General features: G+C 37.4%; 1 protein-coding gene across 2 annotated transcripts in view; it reads right to left on the bottom strand.

Annotated features, from left to right (window-relative positions):
- The window catches only part of epha4a (eph receptor A4a), a 110,479-nt gene that overhangs the window by 38,845 nt on the left and 57,220 nt on the right, over window positions 1-14,414 (bottom strand). For both annotated transcript variants that reach the window (XM_043702045.2, XM_043702044.2), the window contains exon 5: window positions 12,471-12,806. In XM_043702045.2, coding sequence (XP_043557980.1) covers window positions 12,471-12,806 — 336 coding nt within the window. The remainder of the gene's footprint in view (window positions 1-12,470; window positions 12,807-14,414) is intronic.

Below are 14,414 nucleotides of genomic sequence, written 5' to 3'. Positions count from 1 at the left end.
TACACAGGCTTGTGTTATTTCAAGCAGACTCACCTTATAGTTCAGTGGATTTAAAATAGACAAGCAGGAGGAACACAGCAAGCAAGCCAGCCAGCATCAAGAGATGGAGAACTCCACGTTTCAGGTACAACCCTTCTTCAGGAATAATCTTTCTTTATATCTGAAACTTCGACTTCTTCAACTCCTGATGCTGCCTGGCTTGCTGTGTTCCTCCAGCCTCCTGCTGGTCTACTTTTGATTCCAGCATCTGCAGTTTTTTTTTTCGTCTCTAACAGTGGATTTAAACAGCAGATAACACTTCACTTCAAATATAGCTTAGGTTATTCACTTCAATGACACTTTAATTGAAACTATGGGTTATGCACCATGAGACATAGTTTTCAGAACCAGCATTATTTAGGTTGGAACTTTGCAAAAACAGTGTTATTTCATTTAGTTGGAAACATAATTGGAGCTCAAGTTAACTTTACTGTAACGATGAGCTGGAAAGCATTCAGTTTATATTATGCACAGCAGCAGTTCATTTGCTAAACGGAAATGACATTATTTTCAATTTCAGACAATCTTCAAGCGGCTTTTGCATTCCAGTATTAAAATGTACTTCTACCAAGCAAAGTGCTGTTGATTTGTTTCTGCCAATTCTCTCCAATAAATGTAATATATTTTCTTAAAATTGGGTAATGAAGACTTATGGCCTGCCAAGAGAAACATGTATTTCCTTCAGAGTCAGCCTCGACTCAACTAAATATCAAAACAAAGCATTCTGCTGGAAAGCAATTTGTAGGTGACACGTTTTTAAAGAACTGCTGCATTTTCAATATGTGTTGGGCTGTCTCTCATTATTTAACCGTGTAAGTGTTTTTTTTATGTTAACTGAGCAAAATAAAATCAAACAGCAAGGTCGGAAAAAATGTTGCTTAAAATCAGATCACAAATTCATGAAATGTTTCAATTTCTAAATATAATTGCAATTTATTGAACTGAACTGACTACAAACCAAGCAGTAAGGAGTTAATCTATTACCGCACCTTTCAGTCAAGAAATACAACCCATCGATCATTTTGCTGGAACCACTGTTCTGTTCCAGTAAATAGATTTGGTCGAAATATGTCATCTGTACTTCTAATGTGTTATGGCTATCTTTAACAATTAAGCACTGCCATTTGTGTTTTCAAATCAATCACGTCAAAACAGATCAGCAAAAATGAATTTGAGAACCTCTTGGGACATTGGAAAGTGTACAACAATTTGGGATTTTACTGTGATTGAACATCACAAGGCTAGAAACAGCTGGTTTTAGCAATTTTCATGTTGCTTAACTGGTGTTCCCTAGTCATTCTTCTGTATCTTATGTTAACTCCTGTGATTCTTTGTATGTTACATATTGTCGACTTACAACAGGAGTGGGGTGGGGTGAGCTCCAAAAGTGACAGATTGAAGTACTTTGATGATTTAAAGTACAAAGAGAAACCTAAGGCTATCTCTAAATATTATTAGAACCACTCCAGATTATGCTGCTGTTTTTATCACAGCATCCCTACAGTGCAGAAGTAGGCCATTTGGCCCATCGAGTCCACACGGACCACCTGAAGAGCATCCCACCCAGACCCACCCCTCTACCTTATTCCTGTAACCCTGCATTTCACATGGTCAATCACCGAGTCTACATATCCCTGGACACTGTGGATAATTTAGCATGGCCAAACCACCAAACCTAGACATGTTTGGGAGGAAACCGGAGCACCTATTGGAAACCATGCAGACACAGGGAGAACTTGCAAACTCCGCACAGTCAGTCACCTGAAGATGGTATTGAACCCGGATTCATGCTGCTGTGAGGGAGCAGTGCTAACCACTGAGTCACCATGCCACCCCATTCTTACTTAATTTGATGACTATTAAATTGCCCAGCAAATAAATCTTTATTTATGTAAACCTTAGCTTTTTCATGTCATAACTGAAAGGTACTTTCTTTTATTCAGTGAGGTTAGCTGATGGTAAATGCATTGTTCTTCATACACTGCCAAAGGACCCAACACATCAGCATTAAAGAGCCACCAAAATATGAATCTTAATCTGTCAGTTTAAGATTGTGTCAGTCTGTAAAGTAGATGTGGGAAACATTTACTCTACTACTATTCAGCCAAGGCTGACAAATTATTTATCAACTGAGGCTTTGGAGAAGAACAGTGTCGATTTTTTTTCAAAAAAGGAAACCAGCAGAGTCCAATATTCCAAAAAATGACATTTAACTATTAAATTGCAGGAACATTCTTTGTATTTGCTAAAATGCTTCAAATCAGGGGAAAAAAATGAAGTTTTGAACACCTTAATGAATTTAAACACTGTATTCTGAATACGAGTTGAGACTTACAATGGAGAAAAGTTGACTGTGAACTAGCTGGAACCAGGCCACTTTTTAAAAAAAGTAATCTTGCAGTGATAGCATGCAACCAGTGGTCTTAGTGAACAGCCAGCGGACTTTTACTTATCAGAAGAAGTAAGTCCTGCCACCTGGCTCTGCCGTCTCTTGTTCTCCTAGAACTCAGTAGATGGCACTGCTGTGATAGCGGGAAATTACTGGGATGACGATGACATGGCTACTAGAAAGAGGTGGGTCAGGGTGTTTTAGATGGGAGAGGGATTGGGGAGGGTCTATGTTTTGGAATCCAGGTGGGGAGGTACAATATGGAGTGCCACCAAAGACCACAGGGAACACCCTGAACAATGTGTTTACTTCCATTCCCACCTGTTTAACAAAGTTGTTTAAAAACAGTGGCTTTGCCACTCTTGCTCATCTGCCCATGTCCACACCAACTGCGTTAATGGCAGGGCACACATCATAGCCAGATCAATTGGCTTGTTATCAAGCTCAGCTGTCCATTATGTTTTTTTTAAATAGAGGTTGAAATACTGACTCTGACCACCCACTTTATTATAATAACTGTGTCAGGAGTGGGCAGAAAGGTAATGGTCGATCCATCAATCATAGATTCTGCAGAAACAACATGCCCAGCAGAGGGCTGTAAAAATCCAACTTTATATTTCTAGAAAGAATGACCAAATATCCAGACTTGGAGTATTATTCTAAATAATGTTAAAGATATAAAATAAATTCAATTGTTTCCAAAACGAGTGTTCATTTCAACTACCAATTCAATCATGTAAAAAGAAAAGCCTGGGCCTGGTTCTAATTCTCAAATTAAGAATAATAATAACTCTGTGACATCTGAAACTAAATGCCTTAGGATGTTTTTGCTACATTTAAACCATTATAGAAATACATATTGTTGTTGTAGTACTGCATCAGGAAATGGGATGGGGGCTTTGAGTTAGCTCAAAACTTTTTTTCTTGCTCTTTTTGAGGTAAACATCCCAAAATCTGCAGATGGGGACTGATTAGGCTAAAACTCCTTAATCTTTTAAGTGTGGAATGCCTTAATGGCTGTTTGGTTAACCTGTTTTCCTATTTGTTGTATGCAGGGTCAAGTGGTTGCTAAAGGACACATCGGGTCAGAAATACTGCTTGTGAAAACAAGCAAACCAGGTTAACCTTTAAAAGCGAATTGTTACCTGGGTTTCAGCATGCACACCTCAAATGTGTAAGCCAATCCAAACAGGACAGCTTTTCGTTTTGTACTTTAAATGAATTGGGTATGCTAATAACTGTCATCCACAGGGAGTCCAAACAATTCTGGTTAAACTTTTATCAACAAAGCACCAGTACCCATTTCAGCACTCTGTTGGTATGAATAATCTGTAATCTTTAGACAAAATAACCGTTTCTAAGAACTTAAGCTGTGGTTCACAAAAAAACTCTAAAATGACAGATTTATTAGAATACAGAGATTATCATTGATTTCACATTTGCCTTAAACCTTTCATAGGATCTGGGAAACATGTCTTTATTGCCACAAGAGCAGAGAGCAAACGTCTTTACTGTCACTCAGTCTCAGGAAATGAGCAAAGCAGCTATTCTGCACGGCCACACTATCTACATCAGGTATAATTACTTGGCCAATGTAGGATAGTAATCGTAAAATCAGGAATGTCTCCCTGAGGAATACTAATTCAAGGCCAGATCTGTTTTGGAATAGAGCCAACAGAGCCAATGAAGCAAAAAAAAGAGCTGAAAATCCTGTTTTGGCAGTTTGCTAATACTATTTCCCTAACAAATGCCCAATGCAAAAGAGTCCACACAAAATGAACCAACCAGCCATGTCTTGTTCTTAAGAACACCAAGAAGTGCACTTAGTACACAAATGTGTCAGCTTTTATTCTTCCCTGTGTTTGCTTAGCACAGGTTGTTTACTGCCTTTAAAAAAACGTTTTGGAAATTACTACAGAAATGTATTTTTTTGTGAAAATTGAGCTATGATTAAAGAAAGGTGAAAGTATGAGAATTTAATCAAATTCTATGTTCAGTGTAAATATTATTTATGAAAGAATAAATTATAATTTAGCATACATGTGTAACATGTTAAAGTTTGTAATTCAGTCCCCCTGTGTGCCCTTATTTACTATGGTGTGGGGAACCCTCTGCAATATAACCAAATGTTGTACAATAGTTACAACTGTGAGCACTTGGACACAAAAACATTTTTGCATGATGAAAGAAAAAGAAATTGAGCTTGTAACTCTGTAACCCCCCTCTTTAATGATGCCCGATGTACTTTGAGAAATGTGATTACTCTTTGCCTGAAACTATCTCACCATCTGTTCTGTTTGCAGTCAAATGACACAGAGCCTTTTATAGGCAATAAAATTTCCATTATGCACCAAGAAATCAAAGATATTTGGAACGAGAGTATGATGAGATAAATTTGACTGTGAGCTAATTGTCTGGCTCTAGCCCGACTTGATCTGTTCACAGGAAGAAGTGTTGGTGAGCTCAAAAGATTATTAATTACTTTCAGCATGTGCTAAGTAGAATTTGTTTCAGAGATGTTCTGATTCTCCAAGCAATGTTCATTGCCAATAACCAAAAGGAAATCGGGAAGGGATTTTGTTTAAAATATTTCCTAGTTTAAAGTTGACTGATTTCCCAGGCTGACTTCTTGCTGACAGAGCAACAGCTTCTTGCATGTGTGCCATGTCATTAGTGTATAAAAATTTTCTGACAATCTTCACAATGAACAAAATTAAGGGTCAAGCAAATGGACTGAGAATTTGGTCAGTGACAGGTTTTAAAGGGTCTTTTTAATATATGAAAGAGGTTCTAAATGTAGAAATCTAGGGCTTCAGGAATAGAATTACACAATATGGGGACCACTTAGCTGAAGGCATGGTCTAAAATGGGAGTGGGTTAGGAGTTAGGGTGGGGACAGTGCAAATCTTCTGGTGACTGACTTTAGCTTTAACCATTGACGATGCTCACCATTCACCAGCAATAACTATTAGTGGGGTTTGTTATGTTTGAACACAATTCCAATTTGTATTTAAAAACCAGTGTGAGATGTACCTCAATTCGACAGTGAGTAAATGTGATAATACGTGATGTAATCCTGTTGTGTAATAGATCAGGTTTGAATTAAATTTGAGACCTTTGCTGGATCAGTGGTAAGGAGGATTACTGTTGCCTTCAGCATTTCTCCTCAGTTTTTAAAGGGTAGAACTTGCTGTAGAATTTCTACTGTGATACCAATCCAGTGGCATATGCTAGTAAGAACTCTTATGTGGGCAGTGAATAAGGGCAGAATTGCAATCAGCTTTGATAGTCCTCAGACTCATTTTGTCTTGTAATAATCACAACCTAGCTTCCCACTGATAAATTAAGCTTTGGTGCAAGATTCTTGTGGGAGTTTAGCACCTAACACCTGCATCCCAACATGAATTATAGATTTCACATTTGGTTTAGTAGCCTAAAGTGTAAATTTGTCATATGTATTTGCAAGTACAGCATATCATAAAATTTCTGAGTTTTTAAAAATTTAAAACTTTGTCCAAATTCTTTTTTTAAAACCCCAACCTCTGCCACTGCAGTCAGAAGCTGTTTTTAAAAATTCACTCTTAGAAGTGTTTGTTTCTGGCCAGGCCAACTTTTAGTGCCCATCTTTAATTGCCCAGAGGAATCAACACTTTGGTGTGTGTCTGGAGTCACATTTAGGTCAAATAAGATAAGGATGACAGTTTCCTTCCCTAAAGTATATTGGTGAATCAGATAGGGTTTTCCCCACAATTAACAATGGTTTCACTGTCATCATTAAAGTCTTAATTCCAGATTCATCTGCAATGACAGGATTTGAGCCTCTGTTCTCCAAAACAATTTCTGAGTGTCTGGATTAATAGTCTAGCGATAATACCACTAAAGCATTGTGGTAAAGCATTCTTAAGTCTTAGTCCTATTACAGAAGAGATTTTGGTTCTCACCACTGGTCCTTTTGTTTTCCTCACTAACTGTAAGGAGACTCTTGTTCTTCCTTGACTCTATCTAATTTACCAAGCTGGGAATTAGAAATGGTGATGTGTAACCTATCCCTCATTCTATTCATCAAAATGAAGAGTCTCTTGAGCAGAAGTTGCACAATTTATTTACCGTATGGACAAATCTTCTAGAGCCTTAACAGTACTACTTATATTTTTGTAGAGTCCTGTGACCACAAAGCTGGATTTTGTTTTAGCAATATGAACAGAAAGTCCATATTCTTCAATGGGCGTTAATCAAGAACAATGGAATCGACTAAAGACCATTACATGACCTATCCGATTGAGTCAGACTGAAGTCAACGCAACTGAATAATGGTGGGAATGTAGAACAAGTTAACAGCAATTCCACATGCTTTGCATCTTCACCCATGTCCAACTTCACTTCTAATAAACCTTTGTTTGAACGCTGTTAATTGTAGAATTTTTATTCATTTATTCATGAGGCATGGGCATCACTGGCTAGGTTCCTGACGAAGGACTCTTGCCCTAAACGTCAATTCTCCTGCTCCTCGAATGCTGCCTGAACTGCTGTGCTTTTCGAGCACCACACTCTCGACTCTGATCTCCTGCATCTGCAGTCCTCACTTTCTCCCAGCACTTGTTGTCTATTATGAATTGCCCTGGAGGAGGTGGTGGCATGTTGCACTCTTAGACCACTGCAGTCACTGGGGTACATTCACCCACAGGCCTGTCAGAAAGGTCCTGCCAGGAATTTCACAGTGGAAAAATATGGCATTAGGGTTTCGAGTCAGGGATGGTTACTGACTTGGAGGCGAACTTGCTGGTGATTGCGTTCTTGCAACTGCCGTCCTTTCGCTTATAAGGTGTAGGGGCCACAGGTTTGGAAGGGTCTTGGTGAATTACTGTAATGCATATTGCAGAAGATACACTTTGCTCATACTGTGCACTGGTGGTGAAGGAAGCAAATGTTGAAGGTTGTGGTTGGGACACCAATCGTATGGGGTGCTTGGTCCTAAATGGGATCAAGCTTCTTGTTGAATTGCCCTCCAAGAAAATGGAGCAAGTATACCATCACATTCCTGACTTGTATATAGTTAACTCTTTCCATAACATTTGCCTCCCCTCTCTGCTCCCAAATTGTTGAATCATACAGCCATACACACAGAAGACCGTCAGTCATTCAGCTCACTGTGGTCATGCTAACAGTTTGAAAGAGCTATCTAATCATTTGCATTCCAATGTTTTTTCCTCATAGCCTTGCAAGATTTTCCTTTCCAATGCCCTGTTGTAAAATACTATTGAATCTGCTTCTACTAAATTGTAACCTGATTTAAACACAGAAACACACTGCACAGGCATCACCACTCCTTTCAAAGTTACCCCATCCCTGTCCCTCAAAATTGCTCTGTCAATGATGTAATACATAAATTTATGTTTGCATTGGACATGTCTAATTACTGGTTTGACTATAGCTATTTCCCAGAGATGATAGCTGTGGAGATTCATGTAGGCCAACAAAAGCAAAATAATTTCCCTGACCTCTATAATGTTGGTGCCAGTGTTTACAGTGAGCTAATAAAAAAGTGTGCCTGTTGTTATTAGAGGGATAGTCCTCTGGCAAATGGTACAATGCCCATTGTTACCAACATACCAGCAACGTGAACATGCAGTAAAACACCCTGTAGTTGTATCAGTTTCACAGCTTTGTCAATGCGAAAATGCTAAGGAGTGTCTCATCTAATTCTAATCTTTGACAATGCATATTTAAATGCAGCTAAATCTTATTTTGCAATCTGCCTTCATCCTGCAAATTTCCAAGATTAGATCATTATAATTAAGTGTGGATTATAAAGTGTATATAAACACTAAATTGAACTTGTTCCCTAGTTTGTTGAAAAAAAGGTTTATACACCTTATATAGCATATTATATAAATGGCATATAAAGTAAACGTATTCATTGCTACAGTTAAAAATAACATACCACATTGCATCTAAAGTTGTTTGATTGATACAAATAATTTTTTGGATTGAAAATGGCCTTTTCGCTGTATCTACTTGACAGACCTTCCTGATTTCCCCTTAGGTTAATTAAGCTTACTCCATAAAGCATTTCCAATACTGTTACAAATTTATTAACATTTCCCTGTCAATTATTTGGAAGATAGAATGTCAAAAAAAAATCAATACAGGGATCAGAAAGCTAATTCAGCTATACAAAGTAAATTTTAATTAACTTATTGAAAACTACCATAATATTCAGTTTATCTCTGTTATTGCAATTGTTGCACTTATGTGCTACAGCAAAATCAATTTTGCAAAACATTTAAAAACTATAATGATCCAAAAGAATGTTGTAGTTATGAGGCAATGGAGTGAAGAAAGATTAAACATTGACCGTAAGACAATTTTACTGGAGGAGAGAGAGTGACACTTAGCATTTTTTAGTGGTCAAAATCACTTGCAGGTAAAAAGAATGCTTATTTGGTAATTACAACCATTTTTGTGACCCTTACATTTCTTCAGGCTTGTGGCCTCCTACCAGACAAGGCGTGTCCTGTACTCTCTCAAAATTTGTAGACCTGATTCTATGACACAATGCTTGAAAAGGTGCTGGTTCCAGTTTTACTCCATCTAGAGATAATTCTATGATGTCAGAGACACAATATCATAAAGTGCAAATTTTCATCAATTGTTATTTATTTCAATTTTTTCATTAAGTATGGGAACATATTTGTGGACTACATATGCTTTTGAACCTGTTCTGCCATTCAACAAGGTCACAGCTGTTGTGGTTTCAAATCCACCTTCCTCTAGACACCCTTTTCTTTCCCTAACAGAACCCTTAATGGCCTTGTCCATCAAAATCTAACTCTGCTGTAAATATATTCTAAGTAAGCGCTAAATTGTATTATTAACTAGGTCTCAAGTCCAATTACATAAGGTTTTTGTCCAAGGGGCCATTCTCCAGATTGCTGACAGGAACATGGAAGCACCACAAGAAAGTTCAACCCTTTGGGATTCCATCAGTGAATATGAAAATGACTTGAATTCATGCAGCAGTGGATTGGTCTGAGGTAAATTCGAGCACACTGTCAACATTTGAACTGCAGTGCATGATGGGACAACCAGTGTAACTTTAACATAGATTCTACACAAAACATTGTAAAGAGCCAAGAATACTTCACATCCATTTACTGTGAAAGCAGATGTCAGCTGTGTTTCCATTGGCTGAGATCACTCTTCTGTTTACGCTTGGGATCCTGTTCAGAGGCAGCCAGTAAAGGAAAAGGTTATTGCCATTCCTTCTGCTAAACCCCATGGAACTTGCTCCATCCCTAACAGTGCAATTACTCCCCCCACCAAAGTTCAACTTCCAATTTGCTAAAATGAGATCCACAACATTGCCAGATGGTCCATGTTTCGTGCCAGTTTCTGCATCTATTGTTAAGTCCAAGAATTGCTTCCTCAAGGACACCTAATCTTAAGTTGCACAATGTTATATGCAATTATGCTCCAGATTTGTGATATACAGTACATGAAGTTAAACCAGCTCCACATTTACACACTAGCTGCCCATAATAAAGATTTCACCTAAAGGATGAAAATATTTGTGAGCTGCATTTCCTTAGCTTCACAAGAGATGCTACTCAGGACATTCAATCCCATTCAATAGCTATAATCCAATTAGTTTAAACCAGTTAACATTGATGATTGGAATTTGGATACTAGGCAGTTTTGATGGTGATGACAATGGAATTAAATTAACTTTTTCAAATGTACCTTAACTTTTAATATTTTGGAAAATAGAGGAAGGGCAAACCTACAGGAAATAATACAAAAGGATATACAAGATTAACATTTAATCAAAATTATACCATGAAAACAAAAGTACTACTCCATGCAGTGCAGCGCCTCAACACTTGAACTGTCATAACATTCAATATCTGTGAAAAAAAGCACTTCACATAGAAAATTACACAACTGCATTATTCTTCCAAATATAGTCACTTTGTTTGCTGTCAGTTGTTCAGTTTGGATCTCTAGAGATTAGAATCTTTGCCCCAGCAATACAATACAAAACTAAGTTCTGTCACGGTATGAAGGTGCAGTCTCACAGATTTTTATCTCCCAGAATCTGACCTGAAAAAAATGTAACAGCATAAAGACAGTTCATATTTCTTCCTACTTTTATTTGGAGATACATCACTGGCTGGCTCTGAAGTTAGCTGTTGAAAGTCATGCTGGAGCCTGATTCAGGTTTAGGTCAGTCTGACCAAGAAAACCTTGAACTCCTGCAACTGTCAAACTCTGCGTAAGACTGTTCAGTTTCCTGTCAATGCATTTAACAAAGTGCTGTAAAAATGGAAGAAAATCATTCCCCATTTTCCTGCTGAGGCCTTGAAACACTAGACAGGATTTTGTATGTCTTCTTACAAGGGTAAATACACTGGAGTCCAGATTGATCAATTACTTGGTACATGTCTGCATATACTTCAAATTTCACTATGTTACCCCCTTTAATAGGTATAGTGAGCAGGTAGAAAACTATAAGAAGTCAACACCATCATGTTTTCACATTCCAGTTGCTCAAATAACAATGGAAAACTAATTTCCTGCAATAATCATAATATACTTGTGTTAAATATTCAATCTGCATTACAATATTCTAGAAGGCTTGATGTCCAAGGTTTTGCATATCACTGCTATGATTAAAATCTTTCCTCAAAATCCTATCAGTAGCTATTCACTCAACTCTATACTGAGGCCAACAATTAAAACACAGTCTTCACCTCAATGCCAGGAATGATAGATGGCCACTATTGCAGAATTATGCTCGTTTCACTGAAGTAATGCCTAGGCACCTTGGAAAGAACCTTTCAGGAAAATCCAACTTTCGACTAATTGATTTCCCTACCACAAAAATGCGATCTTGATTTTATTTTTTTAAAAAGTGATCAATCTGTTTCTGCACAGTTGTTTTTCAAAACAATTTGTTTAAAATTATAACTGTTGGCTGTACTCTCTGCAAGGTAAACCACATCAAGTAACTGGAGCAGTCTAGACAATATACAATCAATAAAAAATTGATACTTGCATTACTGAGCTTCCATGAAAAGCACGAAGTACTCCCAGGACATGCTTGGAGATAGTATTTAAAGTAACTGCATTGCTTTGAATTTATAAATGGAGGATAGAAAACCATTGAAGCGTTTCACAAACAAGCAGTTAGATGTATTCATAGTTTTAGTCCTTGTTCAAGTGAGGCTTGAAAAAAAACCAACAGTTTAAGCTATAATTGCGGGTTTCAAGTGTGGCTCATTTAAGCAGAAAGAGAACTTTATGTTCATGCTCCCTGCCTTAGGAGAATATATTTATTATTATTCTTGAATCTGTAACAGTATTACTGGTTAATAATTCAAATCATTGGCCACACCATAAAGATTTATAATATTGAGGTTAAGATTCTTTACTGAATGCATGGGTCAAGGATTATTCTACTGAATACCAAATAACTCACTTTTAAAAATGTAGTCAAACTGGGAGTCTGGCAACTTTTTGCATTTCCTTTTGTCTTTCTGATCTGGGTTTAAATGTGGCTCAAATTGATGGGTTAAATGTCTTTACTTGTTATTGGACTATATAGAATGAGTTTGTGAACTGTGAATATATTTAACTGTGCAAAATTGTTTCTGACTAATAATCTCATTCCAGTTACACAATAGGATGTTTGGATCAATGTCAAATTGGCATTGCTCTGAGGTTGGAAGAGACATGTATTGATGGAACAGTGCATGAAGAACATTAATGTACATCTCACTGTGCTCTAGCTGGCCAGGGAATGCCTGGTGTTGCTCAGTGAATACCTGATTAGAGATGCACGCTTTCTCAGTACTGAATCAAAAGCCTTCCCCCTTAACGAGCACAAAAAGTTTCATAAAGAACTCCATTAAGTTTTGAACATTTCTAATGTGACCTCAGGCACAGTGAAAATACTTCTGGCGATACTTCTCAAATGCAAAATGGCTAAAATGTCAAATAATACTGCAGCAATTATGAAAATTAAGTAATTTCGCAGACTTACCTGCTTGGTTGGTTGTGACAGTGACTAAGGCAGATTGGTCATGGCTGGGATTCGAATTTGTTACTCCATTTACTGCAAAAACTTCAAAGGTGTAATTGGTGTGAGCCTGAAGATCAGTGATGGAGACCTTGGTATTCTTCAAACCAGTCTGCTGAGGGATGAAATGAATCCCACTCCCACAAGGATGACAACGGCTGAGGTCATTGGTGCATTTCTTACAGATAACATTGTAGGTAACGTCATGCCTGCCTCCATTGTTCTGGGGAGGACTCCACTCCAGGATCACAGATGTTTCATTGATGTTAGAAATCAAATTCAGTGGTGCAGAGGGTGGTCCTGGTTAGAGTGGAAAAATCCAGTGAATGACAACTTTATTGTGTTTGAAAAATTTGATACAATATTCAATCCATCTTATCATTTTTAAGGCTCTTAAGGGCATTTATTGAAAATAAATCACTGTCAAATATTTTCAAACACAGACATGAAGCTTATTTTTAATCATCTTGGTTGCTGTATTTCCTTCCAGTTTAACCTGGATATCTTGGATTTCTAAACTTGATGTAATGGCCATGGGCAAAAAGCAAGTAAAAACATAGAGCTGCCAAGAAATGTGAACAGATATTGAATATAATCTGTTCAGTGACATCAGCATCATTGGTGATGTTCTGGAGAACAGTTTTACTGAACACTGTCAAATTAACTATCGCTGTTTTGTGTATCTTCGCAATACCTTACACAAATAAGCACAGCATAAATTCCTGAAAATCAATCCTTGTTCAGAACACAGCAATTGGCTGCACTTGTAAACTTTACCATGGCGTTCTATACTGTAAACAATAAAATCACGTTTAAAATCACATTCAATATGCATGAGCAAGGATATTGGAAAAAGCAGCATAAAGAATAAATAGTTTAAAAACTGGATGGAAATATTTGTCGTTTATTCTAAGTTCATTTTGTGGACTGGACTTTTCAAACTGGATCACAACGGAATGCTCTGTGTTCACGTGGGAAAATGTCCCACACTGAATAAGAGCTTTTTGGAAGCAAAAGTCAATAATTATTATGTGGGGACAGGGCACGACAGTGTCTAAAAGAGGGAACCAGTGAGGCGTAAAACTGGAAAGCAGCTGCTTGCAAGAGTTGAGGAGCAGTGCACTAAAGAAGAGAGACATGGTTACACAACAAAGTGGAAGCCTGAAGCTCACCAAAAGGAAAGGCTGCATAATGCCGCAGCCTGGAGTGAAGGGGCAGCCATTTACCTACTAATCCAGCTGTGTGCTTTGCACAATTACAATCATCCCATTATTAATTCAACTAAAATTACAAATATCAATTAAATTTGCTTTTTACTGTTCTTGCAGAATGAGTGTTTTAACGTTAAGTAAAACTAACATATTGGCATTTCTAACCATTTCCAAGTTATTTGCCAGGGTCTTCGAAGACCGCTGTTTGCATTCCAAATAATTCAGGAATGCCATTATCAAACCTCATTAGCTAACAGGAATGTTTTGGAAATGGGACTTATGCAGTTAGTGCTAAAAATTTAATTTGGAAATGAACTGTAGTTAATGCAATATGTAAGAAAAGATATAAAAACGTCAGTAAGGGAATGAATTTCTCAGAGTACTCCTGCTGATGTGGGGTTAGCGGTGCACTGTAGAATAATTATATTTTGTTTCAATCTACATCTACAATCCTCACTACAAAAACATTTCCTTTCAGATAGTACCCTATAATTACTTTTTATTGGAGAAAATCAATACTGATAACATGCATTTCATGTAACTCAGTTTTCTTCTCTTTGCACCTGGTTCTGGGATTGGTGGGAACTGGGTTTAATAAGAGCAAAGTTCAGTGGCATTCATTTGTTCTTACTGCTGGAAGTGATCCGCATTGAGCAAAGAAATTAAAGGCAATTAAAATGAAATAATTTTAGAAGGG

The sequence above is a fragment of the Chiloscyllium plagiosum genome, unplaced genomic scaffold (genome assembly GCF_037043375.1).
Source record: "Chiloscyllium plagiosum isolate Xiang-an unplaced genomic scaffold, Cpla_swu_hap1 HiC_scaffold_13, whole genome shotgun sequence".
NCBI classification, from domain to species: Eukaryota; Metazoa; Chordata; class Chondrichthyes; order Orectolobiformes; family Hemiscylliidae; genus Chiloscyllium; species Chiloscyllium plagiosum.
This window is presented reverse-complemented; position numbering and strand designations above follow the sequence as displayed.